Source organism: Pristiophorus japonicus, chromosome 14, assembly GCF_044704955.1.
Source record: "Pristiophorus japonicus isolate sPriJap1 chromosome 14, sPriJap1.hap1, whole genome shotgun sequence".
NCBI classification, from domain to species: domain Eukaryota; kingdom Metazoa; phylum Chordata; class Chondrichthyes; family Pristiophoridae; genus Pristiophorus; species Pristiophorus japonicus.
In genome coordinates this window covers 56,348,354-56,373,994 of record NC_091990.1, presented here as the reverse complement: position 1 = coordinate 56,373,994, position 25,641 = coordinate 56,348,354, and the positions used below count along the sequence as shown (strand labels likewise).

General features: G+C 47.6%; 1 protein-coding gene across 1 annotated transcript in view; it reads right to left on the bottom strand.

The window, feature by feature from the left end:
* Window positions 1-25,641, bottom strand: part of stk40 (serine/threonine kinase 40) — a 78,412-nt gene that overhangs the window by 27,225 nt on the left and 25,546 nt on the right. The window contains exons 5-6 of the mRNA XM_070898717.1: window positions 18,080-18,132; window positions 3,076-3,191 (exon numbers count right to left, since the gene is read on the bottom strand). Of these exons, the coding sequence (XP_070754818.1) occupies window positions 3,076-3,191; window positions 18,080-18,132 (169 nt within the window). The remainder of the gene's footprint in view (window positions 1-3,075; window positions 3,192-18,079; window positions 18,133-25,641) is intronic.

The following is a 25,641-nucleotide window of genomic DNA, read 5'->3' as shown; positions in this document are numbered from 1 at the left end:
ATGCGCATTATCACGCACTGAACAGCCAACTACTTCCCTCTTCAAAAAGGAAGCAAAGAACAAATAATGATTTAAAAAGGAGGGACACAAGAATTGTGCGAATTCAAAATATTAGTAATGCAGCACAACTTTCTGGTTGTCATTTGAACAGCCCAAACACACTGCTATTAAACCACTTGTCTATAAATGTTCAATTGCAATATTTTTGGTAGACAGTCCATTCCAATTAAGTGAAATGGACTCCGTTTGCCAAAGAATTTGCTTTCACTTCCCAGGAATTCAATGAAGTCCCAATAAGAATGTTACATTACTGCAAGTATGCAAGAAATTGTGCAATCAGTCTCCGATTTAAGTTACTGTTTGTAAGATTGTTGAATAAAGAATGGTAGCAGAGAAAGCAGAACGAGGCTGGATGCCATTTGGGTTGTAAATGCACGACACAGCATCACATCGGAATTTCGAAATGTATACATGATGGATAAAGGCACTGCCTAGCATATTGGACTAGCAAGCGAAAGGTTGTACATTCAATTCCCACCACGGTAAGTTGAGATGGTGAAGACAACAAAAAACAAGTCATGCAATCTGCGGGATTGTTTTCACCTATATCCTTCAGGGAAAGGAACCTGCCACTATAACCTGGTCTGTCATGCATGCAACTCCAGCTCTACATTACACGGTTGATTTGAGTGCCTCGCAATGCATTCCACTGCAAAAACAATCGCTTCAAGGTCTTTCACCACCAGGTTTTCAGGGCAACTAGGATGGAGAATAAATGTCAGCATCGTCCACATCCCGAGAAACAAAATGATAAAAGCACAGCACAAAGCCCACATCATAAAATCCCACGTTTTATTTCCAGTTTGTGCTCGTTTAGCTGCTATCAGCTGATCACGAGATGAGGTGCTACAACCGCCCTCAGTGCTTCTGGAAGGGAAGCAGCCGAGCTCCTACTCCGAGTCACTACCCAGTGACCCATACTGGAAAGTTCATGCGTGTGGGCGTCGGTCAAGGACACGGTCAAACTCGGCTGTGACGTTCTACATGTCGAATAGCTTACTGTCACTTTCTCTGGCCTCACCAAGTATTTCCATCTGGGCGAGGTATTGGAGGGCTGCTGGCACACACACAACAACAATCCAGCAAGATGGACGGGTAGCACCTCAACAGAGCTGAGACCAATGTCCTCATGGAGAGGTTAGCTAGTGCTGTGGTTGAGTGTTGAAACGAATTTAGCAAGGGATGGGCACCAGGATGAAACATGGAGAAACAAAGTGCACAGAGGACAGGGAGAAACAAACAGCTCCAGAGTAAACAATAGTTCAGAAATGGGAGCAAATATGAGGCAGTCTAAGATGGGTTTGGAGTGCAACTACGTAAACGCATGCAGAATGGTGAATAAAGTTGGTGAGCTGCAGGCATAAGTTTGGACTAGCATAGAGAGGCAATAACAGAGACCTGGCTCAAGGAGAAGGAGGATTGGGAACTTAATATTCCTGGTTACAAGGTATTTAGGAAAGATAGGGAAGGGAAAAGAGGGAGTTGGCGCGCGGTGGCAGTATTGACCAAATAAACTATTATAGCACTGGAAATGGATGATGTAGTTGAGGGTTAAAGACAGAATCTATTTGGTTAGAATGGAGGAGTAGAGGAGCTATTACACTACTGGGTGAATATTATAGCTCACCAAATAGTGGGAAGGAGGGGGGAGCAAATTACAAAAGGTTGTCAGAAGTATGGAGTAGTGATAATGGGAGACTTCATTTCTCCTAATATAAACTGGGTTAGTAACAGTGTAAAGGGCAAAGATGGAGGTGAATTACTGAGAGAACAGTTTTTTGATCAACATGTTTCCAGCCAAATGAGGAAAGCAGTGCTGGATCTAATTTTGGGGAATGAGGTGGGGCAAGTGGAACATGTTTCAGTGGGGGAGCATTTGGGGAAGTCAGGTTTAGAATAGTTACAGAAAAGGACATGGTACAATCAAGCGCAAGAATACTTAACTGGAGGAGGGCTAATTTCAGTGAGTTGAAAAGGGAGCTGGCCCAGGTAGGTTGGAATCAGAAATTGGTAGGCAAAACAGTAATTGAACAATAATTTGAGACCTTCAAAGAGGAGATAGTTCGGGAACAAAGCAGACACATTCATCGACCTGAAACGTTAACTGTTTCTCTGCAGATGCTCCCTGACCGGTTGAGTATTTCCAGCACTTTGTTTATATTTCAGATTTCCAGCATCCTCAGCATTCTGGCATTTGTACTAAGGCGAAGAGGAGATTTGACAGAGGTGTCCACAATCATGAAGGGTTTTGACAGTTTCTCCTTATTTGCTGTTTCCCAGTGGCAGAATGGTCAGTAACCAGAAACACAGATTTAAAGTAACTGGCAAAAGAAGCAGAGGTTACACGGGGAATTTTAATTTTTACGCAGCGAGTTGTTGTGATCTGGAATGCACGGCCCAGAAGAGTGATGGAAGCAGATTCAGTAATAACTTTCAAAAGGGAATTGGATAAATACTTGAAGGGGAAAAAAAGGGTTATGGGGAAAAAGCAGGGTTGTGGGATTAATTGGACAGTTCTACCAAAGAGCTGGCACATGCATGATGGGCTGAATGGCCTCCTTCTGTGCTGTATCATTCTATGATTCTTCCAACCGACATCCCCAGGGAGACAAGAGGAGGACATTAGAAAAAAAGTTGTTCACCTAACATGGTCAATAAAATTAATATTTGAAAAAGACTATTTATAAATGAATTACAGTTTGAACTGCAATGAAGACCCATCTTCAGCTCAAAAACATGGTGTATTTGTTGTTCTTTGCATTCCCCATGACTGCTATACCATCTGTTACAGCAGTTAGAGTATAAATATGGTTACGGTACAGAAGTACTTCACTAGAAGCTGAAATAATTGAACAGGAAAATAACAGTGGGTGTAGAGACCAGAGAAGGCTTTCCTGTCTCATGTCAGTGTACTCGGTAAACACTGATGCAGGAACACGGACAGCATTAAACACTGCAACCCACCCAACTCCCTTGCCAACAGTTTTTAGTAATCAGACAGAATTGGGAACTCACCACTCAGTACATCAGGGCTGATGTAGGCAGGGCTCCCCCGCTGATCTTTCAGTAAATCATCCTCGCTAACTAGATGCTTGCCGAGGCAGAAGTTAGTGATGGTGATTCTGTGGGTCCTATAGGCAAGAGAAAACAAATGAGTGTGCACCACAATTTATTTACTTTTTTTTTTAAAAGCACTGAGGGTGAAAAGGAAAGTAGAGCAGTGGAAAATGCATTCATCCACCGGAGGAGCTCACTTTAAACATTGCTGCCTTTAAACAAGGTGCAGAATTAACCCATGCGCATGTGACTAATTTTTATTTCTGCAACCGAGGTCATTATAAAAACCTACAACCAGCTTCATAAATGGAAATACAGTTCATACCCAGAGTGTCAATGAAGCATTATGGGAATATTATAATATGCACTATACTAATCACCTTTGTGGTGGACCATATGAGGAAGGAGCTGAAAGCCAGGGAAGGTGTTAAAATGAAAAGTCTCCTAGATCAATAATGCGTTCGGTTACAACCACCACCCTCCCAGAATATGGGGTCGCCAAAGGCACAACAGTGTAAACACAGTCACCCTCAAGATTTTTTTAAGTTCTAAAATGCCTCGTGAATTAACTGATCTTGTTGCACACTCTCCACACCCCCCCCCCCCCGCCAATACAATTTAAAGGTTGGCTAAGATCTACAAATGCTTGACTCAGCTCTATCTTGAAAAGCAACAAACAGCAAACGAACATCAAGACTAGAGTCCACCACTGACAAAAGGGCTGTGATAGCAATCAGAAGCCTGAGAGAAGCTGCAAGGAATCTCCAGATCAAAAGGACCAATCCTTGCATTCTTGGGATATTTGACAGCAGGTGACATCTGAAGTTGAAGCTCGCTCAGGATCATCTATTTATTGATTAGGACCCTTCCCCCAATCATTTCAACTTACTTTTATAGGTTGTCTACATTGGCTCCCGGCCCGACAACACCTCGATTTTAAAATTCTCATCCTCGTTTTCAAATCGCTCCATTGTCTCATACCCGCCCTGTCCCCACCCAACCACCTCCCCCGTCTCTGCAACCTCCTCCAGCGCTACAACCCTCCGAGATCTCTGCGCTCCTCCAATTCTGGACACTTGCACATCACTAATTTTCTTGGCGCCACCACTGTCAGCTGCCTAAGCCCCAAGCTCTGGGATTCCTTATCTAAACCTCTCCTTTAAGACGCTCCTTAAAACCTACCTCTTCGATCAAGCTTTTGTCACCTGTGGCGAGGTGACTCTTAAAAGGCGACATTTAAATGAAAGCTGTTTTGTGGAGGCTTTTGAAGGTAGAGAGATTAACAAGGTGGAAAGATCTAGGGAAAAAATCCATGGTGCAAAGGATGGTTGCAGTTTCTGCCACTGCAGGTGGACTGGAGGAGTTGGGGGCTAGATGGGAAAGGCGGCCAATATCAAGACTCAATAGAGAGAGCTGTAGTATATGGCTTAACGTCCAGAGGCAGTGTAGCAAGGCCAAGGAAGAATTTCTAAACTAGTGGGACGATCCTGAAATCAGCATGTGGGGAACAGGGAACCAGTGAGGAAAAAGATGGGTGAGCAAAACTTGGTGTAGGGTGGGGCTGGGACATAAATGGCTGAGTTTTGGATCAGTTAAGAGTTTGCATAGGATGGAGCTCAAGAGGCTAGCAAGGAGGCAGATAAGTTCAAACATGGAGATACATATGATGAATAAAAATTCCAACAGCAGTGAGATACACATGAAGGGTGGTAATATTAAGGTAGAAACAGGTGGTCTTGATGATGGGGGTTTGAAGCTAAGCTAAAGGTCAAAAGGAACATTAGGCACAGCTTCAGCAAACAGCAGGGAATACATCATGTTGCAGATTTTCTGGTATCCACACCTAGGCTTTGGACAAGCAGTTGCCAAAGGGCAGCACGTAAAAGAGAAACAGGAAGGTTGGAGGCTGGGGAAAAGCCAAAATGATGACTGTGGGGGGGCAGGAAGTGGAACCACTGCAGCTGATGTATCGGTCGCATGGGGCAAATAGAGCAAAACCATCCGTGAGTCACATCACAAAGGAGATGCAATGGAAAAAAGCAGAGCGGCAGACTATAATGAGCTCTGGTTGTGGAGGACAAGGAGGGGTTAATATGCTATTGGCCATTGATAAGGGTGGTCCCAATGCTGTAAGCGGGACAAGAACCAGGCTAAAAGGATTGTCGAAGTGATCACAGAGTTGGGTGGCAATGACACATTCTAGGACCGTAGCCATGGGGCAGTCTTTGAGGAACACAATTATGAAGGAGGTGAAGAAACCGATGCTGTGGTTAGTGAGAAGTTTGACGTTTTTCCAGGACAGTGCAGGCAACACCCAGAGAGCATGAGTCAGTGCCTTCGGGAAATGAAGACTTTTTTTCTTAAACTGAACATTCTTTCCATCTTTTGGCTTCTCAAATGCAACTCCTCGCTTCTAACCACACTGACTGGATTATTAACCACATGTAGCTCTTCGCTTCAATCAAATCAAGATCAGCAAAATATCTCCAAGGCTTAGAAAAGGATAGCTAACCCCCATTTAACATACAGTTGTCAATTTGATTTTAAACTGTGGGAGTATGCTTCCTTATCACAATCCTATAGAAAAATTCAGTTATTACAAGTCTACAAGCCTGAAAAGTTTGAGGGCATGCACTTTCCCCTCTTACTCGGAGACAAAGAGCAAACTGAGAGTGACCTTCTCTAGGCCTTCTTATCTTTCTCACTTGCCTTCCCAGCTGAAGGCAAGAATTACGGTAAAGGGAGTCTTGTATACTCTTACACAACCAGTTTCAATAAGAAGCCATTATAACAAGCATCAATAAAATGGAAACTGCAGATGCTAGCAATCAAATAAAAATACTATTAATACACAATAATCTGAAAGAAAAAGTTTAACGTTTCATGTGTGAACTCCAAGAGAAGATTCTTGATAAAGGGTCTGCATTGGTATCATTAAGCCAGTTACCCCTTTGAGAAGTTGACTATTTTACAGCACATTACAAAAAGCACACACACGAACTGAGATGCGCATGGTTTTCATGGTCCCCTGTTGGAGAAAAGACAATTACCAGTCCTGATGAAATTCAGATTCTAAAACAATTTGAAAAACATTTTTGAGGGACAAATTAGTATTCAAGGGTGGAATTGTACAGATGCTTCAATGAGACAGCGAATGTGGTGAACATTTTGAAGAATGCATACATGACGACTTTCTTTTGCAATTAAATTAAAATTGATATCCAATTAACTTTTACAATGTGATGCAAATGATCAGATTAACACGCTACTTCTGGAGCAGTACTTTTCCTTTCCAGCAAATGAAAGGGAGGAACTTGCATTCTTCAAATTCTAATTTATAATGTGCAGAAGGGAAGTGAACAGGAAAATCACTTTGGTGATTGTAAAACACATTCAGTAGCGCAAGAGGGAAAAATGTACCATTGAGTAACTCATCTGCATTGGTACAAGGTGATCTGGATAGAAATCTCATCCATAGTATCAGAGCACAAGCCATTCGGCCCACTATTCAATTAGTCCCACTAACCCTACTCTTTCACCATAGCCCTGCAATTTTTTCCCCCTTTATTTATTTATCCGGTTCCCTTTTTGAAAGTTAATAATGAATCTGCTTCCACTACCATTTTAGACAGTGCATTCTAGATCACAATCAACTGCTTAAAAAAGCAAATTCTTTTCATCTCCCCTCGGTTCTATTGCCAATTACCTTAAATTTCTGTCCTCTGGTTACAGTCGCTTGTGCCAGTGGAGTCAATTCCTTCCTCTCTACTGGACATAGTGGATCGTAAGGGCCTATTTCCATTGGTGATGGGGGCATAGTTTTAAGGTGGTTGGTGAAAGGTTTAGAGGGAATTTGGGGGGGAGAGGGGGCTTCTTTACGTAGAGGGTTGTGGGGATCCGGAACTCGCTGCCTGGAAGAGCGGTGGATGCAGAAACCCTCACCACTTTTAAGAGATGGTTAGATGGGCACTTAAAGTGCAGTTGCCTGCGTGGTTACAGACCTAGAACTGATAATTGGGATTAGACTGGATGACCTTTTGTTGGTCAGCGCAGATATAATGATAAGTACTGCAGGGAATAGAATATGGCCAGGGTGATCTCCTGGACTAGTTTTGATCACCTGGATGGGTCGGAGAGGAATTTTCCCAGATTTTTTCTCCCTAAATTGACCTGGGTTTTTAATCTGGTTTTTGCCTCTCCCAGGAGATCACACGGCTGCGGTTGGGGTGGAGTGTAGAATGTTTCTGTGTAAGGGATGTCACAGTTTGTGAGAGGCGGATTAGCTTGGGCTGGGTGCTCTTTGCCTTTCCGTCATTGTTCATAGGTTTATATGCAACCTTTAGGGCTGCTGACCAAGGGCCGTGCGGCTCTTTGTCAGCCAGCGCGGACACGATGGGCCGAAATGGCCTCCTTCTGCGCTGTAAATTTCTATGTTTACTCTATCAAAATTTCTCATAATTTTGAACACTTAATAAATTTCCTCTTAGCCTTTTTTGATCCAAGGAGAACAATCCCAGCTCCTTTGGATTCTCTACATAACTGAAGTAATTTGAGCAGAGGTGTCACAACAATTTGAGTGAAGTGTAATGGAGAGTTGGTGAAGTTTTTGTAGTGTGCCCAATTGAGCTTTGAAGCTCTCAGCACAACTACAGACTATCCATCAAACTCAGGCTGTGACTGCATGGAGCATTTTGAGCTCGAATTAAGTACTAGTGATTACAGATCCAGCTGGAGCTGGTTGGAACATTTGAGGTGGTGAAGAGCATCACACCAAGTGTGGAGAATCAATGGGCCAAAAATTGCAGCCTCTCCGGGTGCTTATGATGTGCGCACGGACCCAGTGAGGGCCTCACGAACGCCGGTTCTCGGCACGCGGGGCACCTGCACTGAGAACCGGCTTTTGCGATCTGAAAAAATGTCTTTTGACAAATCCTCCGCAGCCCCGCAGGAAGGACATCCGCAAGGCAGAGATTGGGCTATTTGGCCAACTCTTGTCCAGCGAATGTCCTTCAAACTCTTACGCCTGGTAAAAGCAGACATATAGCCTATTTTTTAACCAATGTAAGAGTTTTAAAACAGAAAAATTAAATGTAATCACATTTTTATATTTAAAAACCCTGTCCATGTATGGCACGTTTATTTTTACCCCTATTAAAGCACATCAAAAAAAATGTAAATATATATTTTTTTCTAAAACATTTAATTATATTCAATTTCAATTAATTTTAAATATGTGGTGTTTTTTTTATTTATTGTGTTGTGTTTTTTGTTTTAGGGGTTTTTCTCATTGATCGTAATGGGAGTTCATACAAACAGAGCTCCCATCATCAATGAGAATACTGCATAATGATTGGTGGTCCAGGCCCACGTGATTCCAGGATACGTATACATGTTCCCGTACGCTGCACAGTGAATGGAGGCCTCCGACCTGAATCCTACATTCCTCCGGGACCACCAGCTATTTTCGTTGCTTTTTTCCAGGTCAGAGGCGTTTATCCGAAGGAAGCCTCTGACCGTAATTTTCGCCCCAGTACAAAGTATACTGACTGAATTTCCTTCCCCTACAGAGCAGCATTACCAATATGATCAGCTTTAATGCTGCACACAAAGTAGCTTTGGTGGAAGCTCATGGTTGAAGAATAAGTTTCCACAACATTTATATCAACAGGATTATGCAGGAGGCCAGTCCACACTAGATGCATCTTAGCAACAAGAATGCAGTGGAAATAAGTACGAGCCTCATCCCATGCTCAGAAGACCAGCTCATTAAGACATTTTCCCTGGGACAAGAGACTTACTTAAAACCATCTTACAGTAGTATTTTTTGAAAGCCTGGAACAGGTACACAGCACTAAGCAACAAACCACAGATGGCTGCAATTAAGCAAATATATATGACTCACCTTTCAGCAATGCCCGAGCACAATAACAACTCGCATCAAGTATAGACCAACCGCCTGAAGCTAAATTTATAGTTCCAAACATGACTCTGGCACAGATTAGGGAAATGATAAACACTTTTGCAAGAGATTTCAGGGAATCTGCATTAGATTACAGGATCCTAAATATTGCAAGGGTGTATCACTGCAAACTAAAGGGAAGCTATAACAGTGCTCAGGGGGAGGAAAAAAAAAACACCCCCAACTATTTATGTCCTCCTTGCAGCAAAAAATGTATTGCTGGCCCCTATGGATTGGCTGAGTGGTCAGTCTAGAGATGGGAGACCCAATGCAAGCACCAGTATACAGACATTTACTTTTGCATTGACTGCACTCTGCTCTAAGGCACCAGGTGAAGTGACCTCTTGAAGTAGATTTAATTGGCACCAGGCCATTTGTACCATAAGGTCACCTCTGACAATGCATCAAAATCGGAGGCAACTGGACAAGGTTAAGGAGGCAAAGGACAGCCGCTTTTAATCGTAAACTGCTGCACACACGGAACTTTAAAAAAAAAAAATTTTTGGTGTGTGTGTGCGCGTGTGGGGCGGGGGGGGGGGAAGGGGAAGAGAGCGTTTAAGTCACAATTCACAGAGCCACAGTAATTCATGACAAACATCATATAACATTTGAGGCATGCAGACTGACCACACGTCAAATCCAACTCAAACAGTGGGCTGTTGTGCAGCCAGAGTTACAAGTGCACAGCATAGATATTCCAACATGCAATTCATTTAGTGTTTAGTGTTCCCGGATCCAAAAGATATCTATTATATTAAATACAAACACGGATGTATACGCATGCACGATGAAATAAATGCAAGCCATTGCATTTCTAAAACAAGTGACATTCTAACTCGAGATCAACAGGTCATCAGATTCAGCTTGGGGTGGGGAAGGGGAGAAGTTCAGGCAGGAAGGAACAGAAAGGGAACCGCCGTTGCAATAACATCACTCCGTATAACTTCAGTCACATTTTACACTCACCATGCTATTCATTAATTATTAGGTTTAAAAAGCGAAAAGTTACTGGGCTGTCTGAGTAAATCTAGTATTACACTGAGTCATTCATATTAGGTTTGATCTCTGGTCAGTGCTGATGTAGAATACATCAGACAGGCAGTAGGGCGGCCAGAATTGGCTTGTGTCCCCAGACTAAGGCGGTAGTGTAACATGCACACACAGGGTGCCTTCCCTGCTCGCTTACCATCATGGTGGGATTTAAACTCACATTCTCTGGATTATTAGTTCATGCCTCTGAATTACTAGTCTAATAACAAACACGCTCACTTGAAAGTCCAGGTGTTCCATGACAGGAGCCAGCTTGGCTACGATAACTCCCACACTTAAGAATCCGGCAAATAGTCACCATCTGGCACCCATATTAAGAATGGACACATGGGTGAGGTACTGCAGACTGACAGAAGTCTGTGGCTTCAGGAGGGATGGGGAGGGGAAAAGAAACTGGGGAAAAAAGCTTCCCAAAAGGTCAGATGTGTTTTCATTTATAAATATAGAGAATACTTGGAGGGTTCTTCATAGAGCCAGTTAAATGTATATCACACTGCATTCGTTTGGGTATTTACAGCAACCCCAAAGAGCTGCATCATAATGCATACATTTATAATGATTTCTAAAGATAAAAGGCCAATGAGATCACAAACATTTTCTTTGACATATTCAAAGCTATTTTTAATTGCCGTGTGTTTAAAATGGAAGAGCTGAAAACAAGTTGGAATCCTTGAGTCTATAAAGTTGAACAAATATTTCTGGGCAGTTCATACCTCTTTGACTGCACTAAGTACTTTCTCTCGCTCATTTCCTCCACCTCCATGAGGAAGTGATGAGACCCAACGGCATGTACATAACCAGATACACCTACTGTATTATTGCTCCTTCAGGACACACCCTTGAGCAATGAAGAGGACTCTCTCCTCCCAATATTACCATCAGTAAGAGCAGTGAAAATCCAAGAAAATGTCATTGGAATCAAAGTTGAGAGAGGCCAGTGAGAGCGGGAAAGGAGCTGCCAGTAAAGAGCTCTGCCTGAAGACACTTTGTCTACATAAAAGTCACTGCACATCAAAAGGCAATTCATTGTGTGAAATGCTGTGAGATAATTCAACAACACAAGGCTCGAACAGGAAGCTTGTAGCTCGTGGGCCCACCCAATTAACCACAGCACAAACATGTTTCTGGCAAAATTGGTGCGTCAGGACAATAGAAATATGCAGAATTAAAGCTCATGACTGGGGGAACTAGGTGAATCATCACTGGGAACGGGACCCTTTTACTTCTGGAACCTGCACTTGAATCCATCCCAAAGTCCTAGTTGAGATGAATGGAGGCAGTCTCAACTTAATGCCCCCAGACTAAGGTGCAGTTTAAAACACGAGATCCCACCTGTGACCCAATGGTACTCGTGACAGGAACCAGTTCATCCTCATGTACTTTCAGGTTTAAGGGGGAAAAGTTGCTGCGGTTCCCCGGGGATGAAATATAGTGTTATACTGAGCCAGATATACTAGGTTAGATCTCTGATCGGCACTGATTTAGGATACCTCAGCCAAGCAGTAGGGCTTCCATAATTGGTCTCAGTGATCCCAGACTAAGGCAGCAGTGCAGCACACAGAGTTCCCTCCCTGATCCCGAAGCAGTGACTCCTCCCCACTACCAACCCTCCCTCCAACCTTCATTAGTAGGATTTAGGCTTCACTGGCAAGGCTGGCATTTATTGCCCATCCCTAGTTACCTTGAGGTGGTGGTGGTCTTTGTAGCAGTTTTGTTACTGGCTTGATAGGCCACTTTTGAGGGCAATTTAGAGGCACTGGAGTCACATATTAGCCAGACCAGGTAAGAACGACAGGTTTCCTTCAGTTCAGGACATTAGTGAAAAAGTTGGGTTTTTAATGACAGTTCAACAACTGTTACTGATCACAGCTTTTTTTTTATAAACTGAATTCAAATTCCCAAACGGTCATGGTGGGATTTGAAATCTCAGTCTCTGGATTATTAGTACAGTAACAACCGTGCCCAGCAGAAGGTCCAGGTGTTCATGACAGGAAGCAGCTTGGCTACGCTAACTCCTACATTGAAGAAACCTGAAAACACTCACCATCTGGCTCACATGTGAAGATTGGGCACGTGGGTGAGGTACTGCAGGACTGCTGATATGCACAGAAATATGCAAGTCTGTGGCTTGAGGCGAGATGGGGAAAAGAAAATGAAAAAGGCTTCCCAGACAGGTCAGATTTGTTATTCATTTATAAACAGGGAGTTGGAGTTTACAACACCAAGGTGCCCATAATGTTGCAGTCTCATTCCAAGGGCTCCGGAATGTCTGGCTAAGGGCAAAGGAAATATCGCACTGCGCAGTGGGGACTGCTTTCTGAAGCAGAGATTATTTTTACTGTGATGGGCATAAAATTATTGCACTGGAAATTCCGGAGGAGAATACCTACATTGCAATGTACGAATCTGTGGTGTGGCCACAGAGCAAGAATTTTAACAGAAATAACAGCAACACTGACTAGCTATCACAGCATTGGAAACCCCCCCTGTACAAACAGAACATTCAGAACCAGAATTGCTTCCGCCCCTCACAGATACACACCTAGTGCGACTCTCCAAACTGAAAGTGACATTTACACTTATAGATGATGACAGGGCACAAAAACAAGTATTGTTACAACAGTGAACAACTAATCTTCAAAAAAGGTGTGCAACACAAAAGCTCGTCAATCATGCCACTGTTTTATCACAAAGGTGAAACAGACCATCAAATTGCTGGCATGGCTTAAAAAAGCAAAGGTGCCTCGGGATCTCACTACTGCCTGCAAAAGGTTCAACTGCTGAAGCAGGCAAGTCTGACAACCTTGCGTCACTTGAGAAACTAGAAAGTTTGAAGTACATTACATGTTTCACTGCATCTGAAAACCTACTACAGGGTACAAGCAAGTGTTGTAGGGTAGGGGTATAGAAGGCACAACAGGCACTCAGGGTAGGACACTTGTTGCTTTAACTGCTCGCGGTGCTGCATTATCCAGGGTTATAAATATGAGCAAGCTCTCTCTTGCGTCAGCACAATTTACTCTGGATGAGTCACCCATGCCATGGTTCCTTTGGCAAATGACTATTGTTTGCTTGTAGTGAAAGATTCAGAGAGCCTCTCCCTTTGCACAGTAGCAAGAACTTTAACCCTTCAACTACCTAATTTCCTACACTAGAGAAGCGTTTCCTCTCCCTGCCCTCCCCATTCCACCACTTACCACACATGAATACCAGGTCACGGCAAAGCACAACAGAATTACAGCGTGGGGACACGCAAGTGAATGAGCAACAAAAAAAAACGGTCAGATGCCGTGCGTACAAAATAAACATTTTTCATGATAGTACGTGTCAAAATGTTACGCAGTGTTAAAAGGGTTATGAAGAATTTTAAACAATTGTAGTTAAAATTGAAATGGGTTCGAATCAGAGTTAAAAAAAAAGTTTTTAAGAACCCCGTCATGTCTGTGTGTACACTGGTTTCAACCAATCATTGTGGATAGGCATTATTTCCCTTTTCCTGTAAAGTCAGGTTGTGTGCGATAAAGCTCTGCAGTTCACAGCTAACAATTAACTCTAAAGCTGGGGAGTTTGTTAATCCTGTAATGTGAAAAGCAACGTACTTTGTCTGATTGAAGTTTAAAAAACCAGAATTGAGAGTGGACAAATTACAAAATGACATAAAAAGTTGCAAGTCAGTTACAGTCAGATAAATGCAAACAGTAAGAATTTCACAATCAAACGTGTCAATCAATATTCTGTGTGAACACTCAACTGTTCTGGATCCAAGCAGTTCTTCCCCCTCTCCGATCACCAAGTGCTAAAGTAACTAATCAGGCAACATTTCTAAGCCACGAAGGGTAGAGATTTATTTCCGTAGTTCAGGTACCGAGTTTTAGCCACAAAAATTCAGTTTAAAACACATGTCGTTCAGCCAGTTTCAAAGGACTTACTACCTGTATATGGAACAGTAAAGCTTTTAAGTTAAAAACATCTGTTCTTCCTATGGTTGAGGAGAATCAGAAAAAGGAAGTGGGGAAAATATCTTCACAGTACCATTCAGGGAACTTGCAGATACATTACACAGCACACCAACTTCAGGCTAGACCTGTACGATATTACCTCGCTGAAAGGCGTTGTGCAAGCTTGTTGGCATCCTATAAGGCAGGCTCCAGCCAATAAAAAGACACTGCTACACAGCTAGCCACACCAAAGCAAAATAATAAAAACTGAACATTTTTCAAGTCATTAAATGAAAGTCCGACCATTTGCAAGCAAAGACCACGGATTCAGGTTACTTCTGCTCATTTCTTCCTCTCCCCAATAGAGACTTACCCAACAATTCAAAGCAATGCAGGGGAACTTTCCCCAGCATAGTATCTCTGCAATGGAGATTGGCAAAGACCAGCAAAAGATAAGATTTAAATCCTGCTCAACAGGAGCACGCAGGAGATAACATGCAAGTATGCAATTGGGGCGTCCCCAAAACAATGGCAGCACAGTGGAGACTTGCCATGCATTCATACTTGGATGCGCACTTGAGCCGTAATCTACAGGGCTACGGATCTTGTGCTGGAAGGTGGGTTTAGGCTGGGTAGCTTTCGACCAGCACGAATTTGATAAACCGAATGGCCTCCTTCTGCATCGTAATTTTTCTATGATTCTATGATTCTAAGTTGCAGCAACAGTACACCACCAGCTAAGTTGCTTGATTCTTTACACAATTTTGAAAAACTAAACACACGTTACTTACACTTAAAGGAGTAATTTACTTGCCAGTAGCAGGCATTTGGATGCGTTGAACAGCATCCTCAAATCAAGTCTGAGTAATGTGCATCTAAATCAAAACCCTGCATTAATCACCACTGAAAGACAAATGCAAGAGGCACACAACGGCAAAGCTCTCCCTCGTATTAGCATTCATGACCACTACCACCATCTGTGAAGAACACATGTAGAACATCCCAGGTGTACAGGATGCAAGAAAAGAAAAATGATTTGAAAATTAATTTCATTTGAACATGAAATAATTTTTTTTTTTTAAATAAAGAGATTTGTTTTAGTTCTTTGAAGAAATGAAAGTCAATAGCTCAAAGAATAAGCTGCTGTTTGGACTAGTACTGTTCCAACATTAAAGGAATATATTCGAGACAAATCATCTGCAAAATTAAATCTAAGAATTTGCAGCATTTTTATGTAGTGCAATCACCTTAATATTAAATGACGCACATCCAGCACTGACTAACATTTTATTGCAGTATTAGTGCCTTCCCAGCAGGCAGAGTTTTGATTTTTTGCAGATTGAGAAGCCTAAAAAGTACTGGCTGCTGGGAGGGATGTGCTTTATTGCAACTTACACTTGGCTCGTTTAAATGGCAAATACTTATGAATACGAATATTCCTTCTAGTCTTTATCTTGGTAGTCTGTCGTATCCAAGTTCGATGTGCCTGATGCTGATAGTACTGCCACTTGATGTCGTCTATCTCTCATGTCCCGCAGGTGTTGACATCAGGCAGTCCTCGTGAGGGTTCGCCACTAGATTTTATTAGCTGCTGTATTCTCGAGATCCTTTGGTTGGATGCCACAGTACTGGAGGTTAGCCTTAATGCAATCTTTGTAGCGCTTGCGGGGGCACCCCTGGTGTCTTCGGCCTTCACAGAGCTCGCCGTGAAGAAGCTGACGAGGGATCATTGACTCACCCATACGGATGACATGTCCAGCCCACCGGAACTGGGCTCGCATGATCATCACCTCAATGCTAGTTGATTGTGCTCTCTCCAGAACCTCAAAGTTTGACACCCAGTCTTGCCAGCGTATGTGGAGTATAGATCCGACACTGCGCATATGGAAAGCTTCCAACTTTTTGATGTGACGCCTGTAGGGTGTCCAGGTCTCACATCCATAAGGAGAGATGAGAGAACGACTGCTCTATACACCAACAGTTTAGTTGACAGTCGGATGTGGTGGTGACTCAACACCTTAGTGCGCAAGCGACCAAGTGCCTGGCTGGCTTTACAGATCCTTTATATAAAATGTTTATTGGGGGGGGGTGGGGGTTCTAATGAAACATAGAAACATAGAAAATAGGTGCAGGAGCAGGCCATTCAGCCCTTCTAGCCTGCACCGCCATTCAATGAGTTCATGGCTGAACATGCAACTTCAGTACCCCCTTCCTGCTTTCACGCCATACCCCTTGATCCCCCGAGTTGTAAGGACTTCATCTAACTCCCTTTTGAATATATTTAGTGAATTGGCCTCAACTACTTTCTGTGGTAGAGAATTCCACAGGTTCACCACTCTCTGGGTGAAGAAGTTTCTCCTTATCTCGATCCTAAATGGCTTACCCCTTATCCTTAGACTGTGACCTCTGGTTCTGGACTTCCCCAACATTGGGAACATTCTTCCTGCATCCAACCTGTCCAAACCAGTCAGAATTTTAAACGTTTCTATGAGGTCCCCTCTCACTCTTCGCTTCACGTTGATAAATATTCTCTCAACCTCGAAGTACTACAGAACTGACAAATGTATACTCAGCAAGGAGAGAGTCCCTCAAACCATCAGTTATAGCACAGTATTAGCCTGCATTATGTAACTTGCTGCTGGGAGCAATATTGTGGTTTTTGAAACAGGCAGGACATATTTAGATTTTAAAAGCCACAAAAAGGGTTCAGAATTATTTTTTTTTTAAATCATAACCATGCAGCTGGTAAATTTGCTCAGGAATGGAAGATTTACAGAAGTGGTTAAATAGATTTAACTAGGTATATATATAAAGAACAGGGTGAGAAACCAAGTGGCAGAGAGACTTGCGCACAGGATTGAAGAACACAACATATATAGAGTATCTGTTGCAGAAAGCAGATTAACTAATGCTGGTGCACTGTTTAGCATCAGTTCCAAAATATCTACTCCTTGATGGGTGCAACGAGGTCATAACTCAAACTTCGCCGGTACGGCCACTTAAATGCAACCCAAGTGCAACAACTTGTTTGCAATCTCTTTAAAAGTGCCAGCAAATTAAGACTGGCAGTTCGGAACTGAATTGGTTAAGCTACAGAGGTCAACAGTTTTTATATTTATTTTTGCTCAGGTACTTCCATCACAGGTGAGTGCATATGCACAGCTTTCTATTACTCGGGGTGAAGAGGGAAGTGAAAACACGACTAAAAGCTTTAAATGAAATAATAAACACAGAAAATGTCAGGGTTGCACTGAACAGCTGCACCTGAAGGAAAAAGATCTTTTCCTTTCAGGCACCCACTGACCAGTGATACATGTTCTGTATTTGCTGTTTTATTGCAGATTTCCAGCACTCAAGCTTTCCTTGGTAATCTCTGAATTATTTCAGTTACATACATCAGCACATGGAACGGTCACATAAATTTATTCTTCCAAGTCTAATGTTTACAGCTTGAATACCAGGACCCATCACGTTGCCAAGTAGTGAGTTACTGATGCCTCCTGGCTGACTCAAACCAAACCAGTTTACAGAAGCAACCCTCCTGTTAAATCAGTGAGCATAGAGGTTGGCTTGATGAATTGTGTCGGACACTGGGGATCGGGGTTCAAAACCAGCCCAATCATCAGGATGAAAGTCACCTCTTGTCCACTGGTTATTACCAGTCCTCTGGGGGATGATTTTAAGCAGCCCAAGCCCAAATACTAATGGGTATTGGCCCACAGCACAAAACTAGCTGCAACTGGCACTAATTGGCGATCACACACAGAAAGGCCACGGGTGGCTGATGTGAGAAAAGGGAAACTATCAGTGGTGCAATAGACGGGTGCTCTTCTGAGCTTCGAGTCTAAACACAGATGGAGTAGAGGAAACTTAGCTCTAACTGAGCTATATCTGCTCTCGGTTCCCAAAAGCAACAATTGTTCCATTCCCCTGCACTAATATCCCTCATCTTACAGAATATTAACGAAATGTAGATTCAATGGGAGAAAATCAGCCCATGGTAGTTTCAATTTACCTTTTATTTAGCACCATGTTCCCCAGTTTCAGGTCCCTGTGCACAATGTTCTTCTGCAGAAGCAAGGAGGAAAAAGTCATTACTTTTTGTAATTGAGCAGCCTTCTCCAGAGCAGGCAGAAAGAAAAAGTAGTTTATAAAGAGTCATGGCCAGTGGTTTGGTTTGCGTCAAACTGCGCAGCATCAAATACAATTTCAAAGACCAGGTTTCTCGGTATCAAAGTCACTCCAATACAACTGCAGATAATGGTGGGGTGTGATCATCTTTGATCTTACCATGTCAGGATGATCCAATCGAGTTTGGGACATCCACTCACAGCTGCTCTTTACGACATGGCAAGTACCTAACTGTAGCTTTTTTTGACTGGAGAAGGGATTAATGATTACAGAATAGTCAAAATTGGAAAGAGTCAGGTACCAAACACTTACTCAAAAAGGGGACAGGGGAGATTTAGGCAAGAACACATACCTATTAAATTAATTACACAAGTCTGGTAAAAGATTATATAGTGTTTATTTAAATACAAAGTGCATCTTACCACAACTATGACCAGGATTGCCTGCCCAGTCCCTGCAGTTATCCCATATGGGCTAAGTGTTCTCTGGCCACGAGAACTTGTATGCTTTCCAAACAGAGGACATCTGCAGAAACCCATTTGTCATGTTGCTACAAATACCAACCAAAGGAATTCCTACCTCAAGACCTTTATCTATATAGAAGCAACAGGTAGATCAGCAGACAAGTACACAACAGTACTGTTTGACTTATTTGTGGAAAGGTTTAATTCAATGCCATTGATCCTCTCACTTACATTGATGAAAGAGGGAAAAACAAATGGGCAAGAAAAGAGCGCATAGGCAGATTAAACACTATATGCTCACAGAACTGGAGCTACTCTTAATTGCTAGGTAACTGTTCTCTCGCCTTTGGGGTGCTTATTGCATATATTAAAAGCTACTCATAATGGACAAAGTTAAACTAATGAGATCTTTACTCAAAAGATAATAGTGGGTGGAATGATCTAGCAAGTCATACAGTGGAGCAAAATACATGAAGTTCAGAATGCAGTTAGATACGAGGCAGAATGAAGTGGCGTACGAGAGGGCAACGTTTCCCTGTAAGCTGCACGGTTGCACAGCTGTTTGCCGATCCCATGCAGCCCGGGACCAGCTTTTTCAATGTTCAGTTTTGCGCATGCACACCCAAAAGAAAAATGAAAAAAGACAGACTTGGATTTATATAGTGCCTTTCACCATCACCGGATGTCTCAAAGCACTTTACAGCCAAAGTACTTTTGGAGTGTAGTCACTGTTGTAATGTGGGAAATGCAGCAGCCAACTTGCGCACAGCAAGCTTCCACAAACAGCAATATGATAATGACCAAATAATCTGTTTTTGTTATGCTGATTGAAGGATAAATATTGGCCAGGAGACCGGGGATAACTCCCTGCTCTTCTTCAAAATAGTGTCATGGGATCTTTTACGTCCACGAGGGGGCAGACAGGGCCTCGGTTTAACGTCTCATCCGAAAGACGGCACCTCTGACAGTGCAGCACTGCACTGGAGCGTCAGCCTAGATTTATGTGCTCAAGTCCCTGGAGTGGGACTTGAACCCACAAACCTTCTGACTCAAAGGAGAATGTGCTACCCACTGAGCCACAGTTGGCTGACACAGCTGAAATGAGGGGCAAGATTGCTAGAGGGATGAGCTTGATGGGCTAAATGGCCTTTCCTACGTCATTCTTATGCTAGCTTTCGACGCGATCAAAACATTACATTATCAACTGTTAGAACGAGGCAATATGAAAGTCAAATTACTAGTCTGGAAGCTCCAGCTCTCCATCTGGACATTTATTACAGAAAGCCTGATTTTAAAACTTCACTGATTTGCCAAACACTCCCTTTATTAAACTGCTCCCATGAAGCAGACTGTGAAATCGATAAAGGGATTAAGTTGGATCAACAGTTGTTTCAGGGTTACTTTGGGGCATTCCTTTGAATTTTATTTTTATTATATTCAGCAAGGTTTCCATATTATCTTGGGCCATAGCAAAGGATGTAAGATAGAGAGAACCTATTTCCTCTGGTAGGGGAGTCCAGAAAAAGGGGGTTTAATCTTAAAATTAGATCCAAGGCCACTCGGGAGTGAAATCAGGAAACACTTCTTCACACAAAGGGTAGTGGAAATCTGGAACTCTCCCAAAACGCAGTGGAAGCTGGGGTTCAATTGAAATTCAAGATTGATCGATGGATGTGTGATAGTTAAGTGTATTGAGGGATATGGAGCAAAGGCGGATAATTGGAGTTGAGGAACAGATCAGCCATGATCTAATTAAATGGAGGAACAGGCTCGAGTGGCTCGATCGCCTACTTCTGTTACGACATACTTTTATCACAGGTATTCGAGATCCTATGATGTTAATGTACTTTTTTCCTTAAAGTCACAAATAGTCACAGTGGTTCTTCCCAATTAGCTGACCACAATCAGCCCCATTGATGGTGCAGTACAGGTTCCCTAGTACTTGCATATTCACACTGAGGACCTTGCATAGTTTTGATTTATTTTCCTTGGTTGGAACTAATGCACACTACAGGGGGCAGGATAGAGGGATTTTTAATTTATGGATGCGCTTATTTGTACTGCAAAAATGGCCACCATGTTCCACCCATAGTCCCCTTGGAGGATAAGCCACACCCTGAGGTTTCACAGGAACGTATAACTGGAACCGCCCAACCCAAGATCTCACTGACTTTGCAAATTGCAACTCGATCCACTTTAACTTCCTGAAGCAACAGAGGGCAGAGCTCCCCAGAAGACACCAAGGGCCGGCCAAAGTGCCTTACCCCAGTCCAAGTGCATGCCTCCCCCAGCCCAAGTGGATGCCTTCCCCAACCACCCCACCATAGATGGGGCATTGTGTACAGATTGTTAACCGGTTTATTGGGTATGAAGTTAATAGTGACAGTGTCATGACTTCTGGATATCATCCACTCCAACGATATCACTTGTAGAGGGTTAGAAGAACCTGATCAGTCTTCCATGAGTTCCCTCTTTCCCCTCCAACCACCGTGTCGCTATCCCCCAGCCTCTCTCTCACGCTCTCTCTTACCCCAGCCTCCCATGCTCCCTTCCCCCCCCACCCCCCAAGCCTCCCACGCTCCCTCCACGCCCCCCCCAGCTTCCCATGCTCCCTCCCCCCACCCCCCACATTCCCATGCTCCCTCTCCCCCCCCCCCCCCACCCAACCCCCGCCAGCCTCCCATGGTCCCTCCACCCCCCCTCCCCCACCAGCTTCCCACGGTCCCTCAAACCCAGCCCCCCACCAGCTTCCCACGCTCCCTCCACCCCCAGCCTCCCACGCTCCCCCAAGCCTCTCACACTCCCTTCCCCCCCCCCACCCAGCCTCTCACTCTCTTCCCCGAGCCTCTCTCTCACCCCCCCCAGCCTCTCACTCCCTTCCCCCCTAGCCTCTCACGCTCTCCCCACCCCCCCAGCACCTCACTCCCTCGCCCCCCCAGCACCTCACTCCCTCGCCCCCCAGCACCTCACTCCCTCGCCCCCGCCCCCAGCACCTCTCACTCCCCCCCCAGCACCTCTCACTCCCTTCCCCCCCAGCACCTCTCTCTCCCTTCCCCCCCAGCACACCTCTCTCCCTTCCCCCCCAGCACACCTCTCTCCCTTCCCCCCCAGCACACCTCTCTCCCTTCCCCCCCAGCACACCTCTCTCCCTTCCCCCCCAGCACACCTCTCTCCCTTCCCCCCCAGCACACCTCTCTCCCTTCCCCCCCAGCACACCTCTCTCCCTTCCCCCCCAGCACACCTCTCTCCCTTCCCCCCCAGCACACCTCTCTCCCTTCCCCCCCAGCACACCTCTCTCCCTTCCCCCCCAGCACACCTCTCTCCCTTCCCCCCCAGCACACCTCTCTCCCTTCCCCCCCAGCACACCTCTCTCCCTTCCCCCCCAGCACACCTCTCTCCCTTCCCCCCCAGCACACCTCTCTCCCTTCCCCCCCAGCACACCTCACTCCCTTCCCCCCCAGCACACCTCTCTCCCTTCCCCCCCAGCACACCTCTCTCCCTTCCCCCCCCAGCACCAGCCTCTCTCCCTTCCCCTCCCCCACCAGCCTCTCTCCCTTCCCCCCACCCCCCACCAGCCTCTCTCCCTGCCCCCCACCCCCCACCAGCCTCTCTCCCTCCCCCACCAGCCTCTCTCCCTTCCCCCCCCCACACACCAGCCTCTCTCCCTTCCCCCCCACACACACCAGCCTCTCTCCCTTCCCCCCCACACCAGCGTCTCTCCCTTCCCCCCCACACCAGCCTCTCTCCCTTCCCCCCCACACCAGCCTCTCTCTCTTCTTCCCCCCCACCAGCCTCTCTCCCTTCCCCCCCCCCAGCCTCGCTCTCTTCCTCCCCCACCAGCCCCTCTCCCTTCTCCCCCACCCACCAGCCTCTCTCCCTTCCCACCCCACCAGCCCCTCTCCCTTCTCCCTTCTCCCCCCCCCCCCCACCAGCCTCTCTCCCTTCTCCCCCCCCCACCAGCCTCTCACTCTCCCCCCCCCCCCCACCAGCCTCTCACTCCACCCCCCCACCAGCCTCTCACTCCACCCCCCTACCAGTCTCTCTCACTCCACCCCCCCACCAGCCTCTCTCACTCCACCCCCCACCAGCCTCTCACACTCCACCCCCCCACCAGCCTCTCACTCCACCCCCCACCAGCCTCTCACACTCCACCCCCCCACCAGCCTCTCTCACTCCACCCCCCCACCAGCCTCTCTCACTCCACCCCCCCACCAGCCTCTCTCACTCCACCCCCCCACCAGCCTCTCTCACTCCACCCCCCCACCAGCCTCTCTCACTCCACCCCCCCACCAGCCTCTCTCACTCCACCCCCCACCAGCCCCTCTCACTCCACCCCCCACCAGCTTCTCTCACTCCACCCCCCACCAGCCCCTCTCACTCCACCCCCCACCAGCCCCTCTCACTCCACCCCCCACCAGCCTCTCTCACTCCACCCCCCACCAGCCCCTCTCACTCCACCCCCCACCAGCCCCTCTCACTCCACCCCCCCACCAGCCTCTCACTCCACCCCCCCACCAGCCTCTCACTCCACCCCCCACCAGCCTCTCTCACTCCACCCCCCACCAGCCTCTCTCACTCCACCCCCCACCAGCCTCTCACTCCACCCCCCACCAGCCTCTCACTCCACCCCCCACCAGCCTCTCACTCCACCCCCCACCAGCCTCTCACTCCACCCCCCACCAGCCTCTCACTCCACCCCCCACCAGCCTCTCACTCCACCCCCCACCAGCCTCTCACTCCACCCCCCACCAGCCTCTCACTCCACCCCCCACCAGCCTCTCACTCCACCCCCCCACCAGCCTCTCTCACTCCACCCCCCACCAGCCTCTCACTCCACCCCCCCACCAGCCTCTCACTCCACCCCCCCACCAGCCTCTCACTCCACCCCCCACCAGCCTCTCACTCCACCCCCCACCAGCCCCTCTCACTCCACCCCCCACCAGCCTCTCTCACTCCACCCCCCACCAGCCTCTCTCACTCCACCCCCCACCAGCCTCTCTCACTCCACCCCCCACCAGCCTCTCTCACTCCACCCCCCACCAGCCTCTCACTCCACCCCCCACCAGCCTCTCTCACTCCACCCCCCACCAGCCTCTCTCACTCCACCCCCCACCAGCCTCTCACTCCACCCCCCACCAGCCTCTCACTCCACCCCCCCACCAGCCTCTCTCACTCCACCCCCCACCAGCCTCTCACTCCACCCCCCACCAGCCTCTCTCACTCCACCCCCCACCAGCCTATCTCACTCCACCCCCCACCAGCCTCTCACTCCACCCCCCACCAGCCTCTCACTCCACCCCCCACCAGCCTCTCACTCCACCCCCCACCAGCCTCTCACTCCACCCCCCACCAGCCTCTCACTCCACCCCCCACCAGCCTCTCACTCCACCCCCCACCAGCCTCTCACTCCACCCCCCACCAGCCTCTCACTCCACCCCCCACCAGCCTCTCACTCCACCCCCCACCAGCCTCTCACTCCACCCCCCACCAGCCTCTCACTCCACCCCCCACCAGCCTCTCACTCCACCCCCCACCAGCCTCTCACTCCACCCCCCACCAGCCTCTCACTCCACCCCCCACCAGCCTCTCACTCCACCCCCCACCAGCCTCTCACTCCACCCCCCACCAGCCTCTCACTCCACCCCCCACCAGCCTCTCACTCCACCCCCCACCAGCCTCTCACTCCACCCCCCCACCAGCCTCTCACTCCACCCCCCACCAGCCTCTCACTCCACCCCCCACCAGCCTCTCACTCCACCCCCCACCAGCCTCTCACTCCACCCCCCACCAGCCTCTCACTCCACCCCCCACCAGCCTCTCACTCCACCCCCCACCAGCCTCTCACTCCACCCCCCACCAGCCTCTCACTCCACCCCCCACCAGCCTCTCACTCCACCCCCCACCAGCCTCTCACTCCACCCCCCACCAGCCTCTCACTCCACCCCCCACCAGCCTCTCACTCCACCCCCCACCAGCCTCTCACTCCACCCCCCACCAGCCTCTCACTCCACCCCCCACCAGCCTCTCACTCCACCCCCCACCAGCCTCTCACTCCACCCCCCACCAGCCTCTCACTCCACCCCCCACCAGCCTCTCACTCCACCCCCCACCAGCCTCTCACTCCACCCCCCACCAGCCTCTCACTCCACCCCCCACCAGCCTCTCACTCCACCCCCCACCAGCCTCTCTCACTCCACCCCCCACCAGCCTCTCTCACTCCACCCCCCACCAGCCTCTCTCACTCCACCCCCCACCAGCCTCTCTCACTCCACCCCCCACCAGCCTCTCTCACTCCACCCCCCACCAGCCTCTCTCACTCCACCCCCCACCAGCCTCTCTCACTCCCTTTCCCCCCCCCCCACCAGTCTCTCTCCCCAGTCTCTCTCTCTCTCTTCCACCCCCGTCTTGGTCCCCCACGGGCCATCCCGGCCACTCACTCCACCCCCCACCAGCCCCTCTCACTCCACCCCCCACCAGCCCCTCTCACTCCACCCCCCACCAGCCCCTCTCACTCCACCCCCCACCAGCCCCTCTCACTCCACCCCCCACCAGCCTCTCTCACTCCACCCCCCACCAGCCTCTCTCACTCCACCCCCCACCAGCCCCTCTCACTCCACCCCCCACCAGCCCCTCCCACTCCACCCCCCACCAGCCCCTCTCACTCCACCCCCCACCAGCCCCTCTCACTCCACCCCCCACCAGCCCCTCTCACTCCACCCCCCACCAGCCCCTCTCACTCCAACTCCCCACCAGCCTCTCACTCCACCCCCCCACCAGCCTCTCACTCCACCCCCCCACCAGCCTCTCTCACTCCACCCCCCCACCAGCCTCTCACTCCACCCCCCACCAGCCTCTCACTCCACCCCCCACCAGCCCCTCTCACTCCACCCCCCACCAGCCTCTCACTCCACCCCCCACCAGCCTCTCACTCCACCCCCCACCAGCCTCTCACTCCACCCCCCCACCAGCCTCTCACTCCACC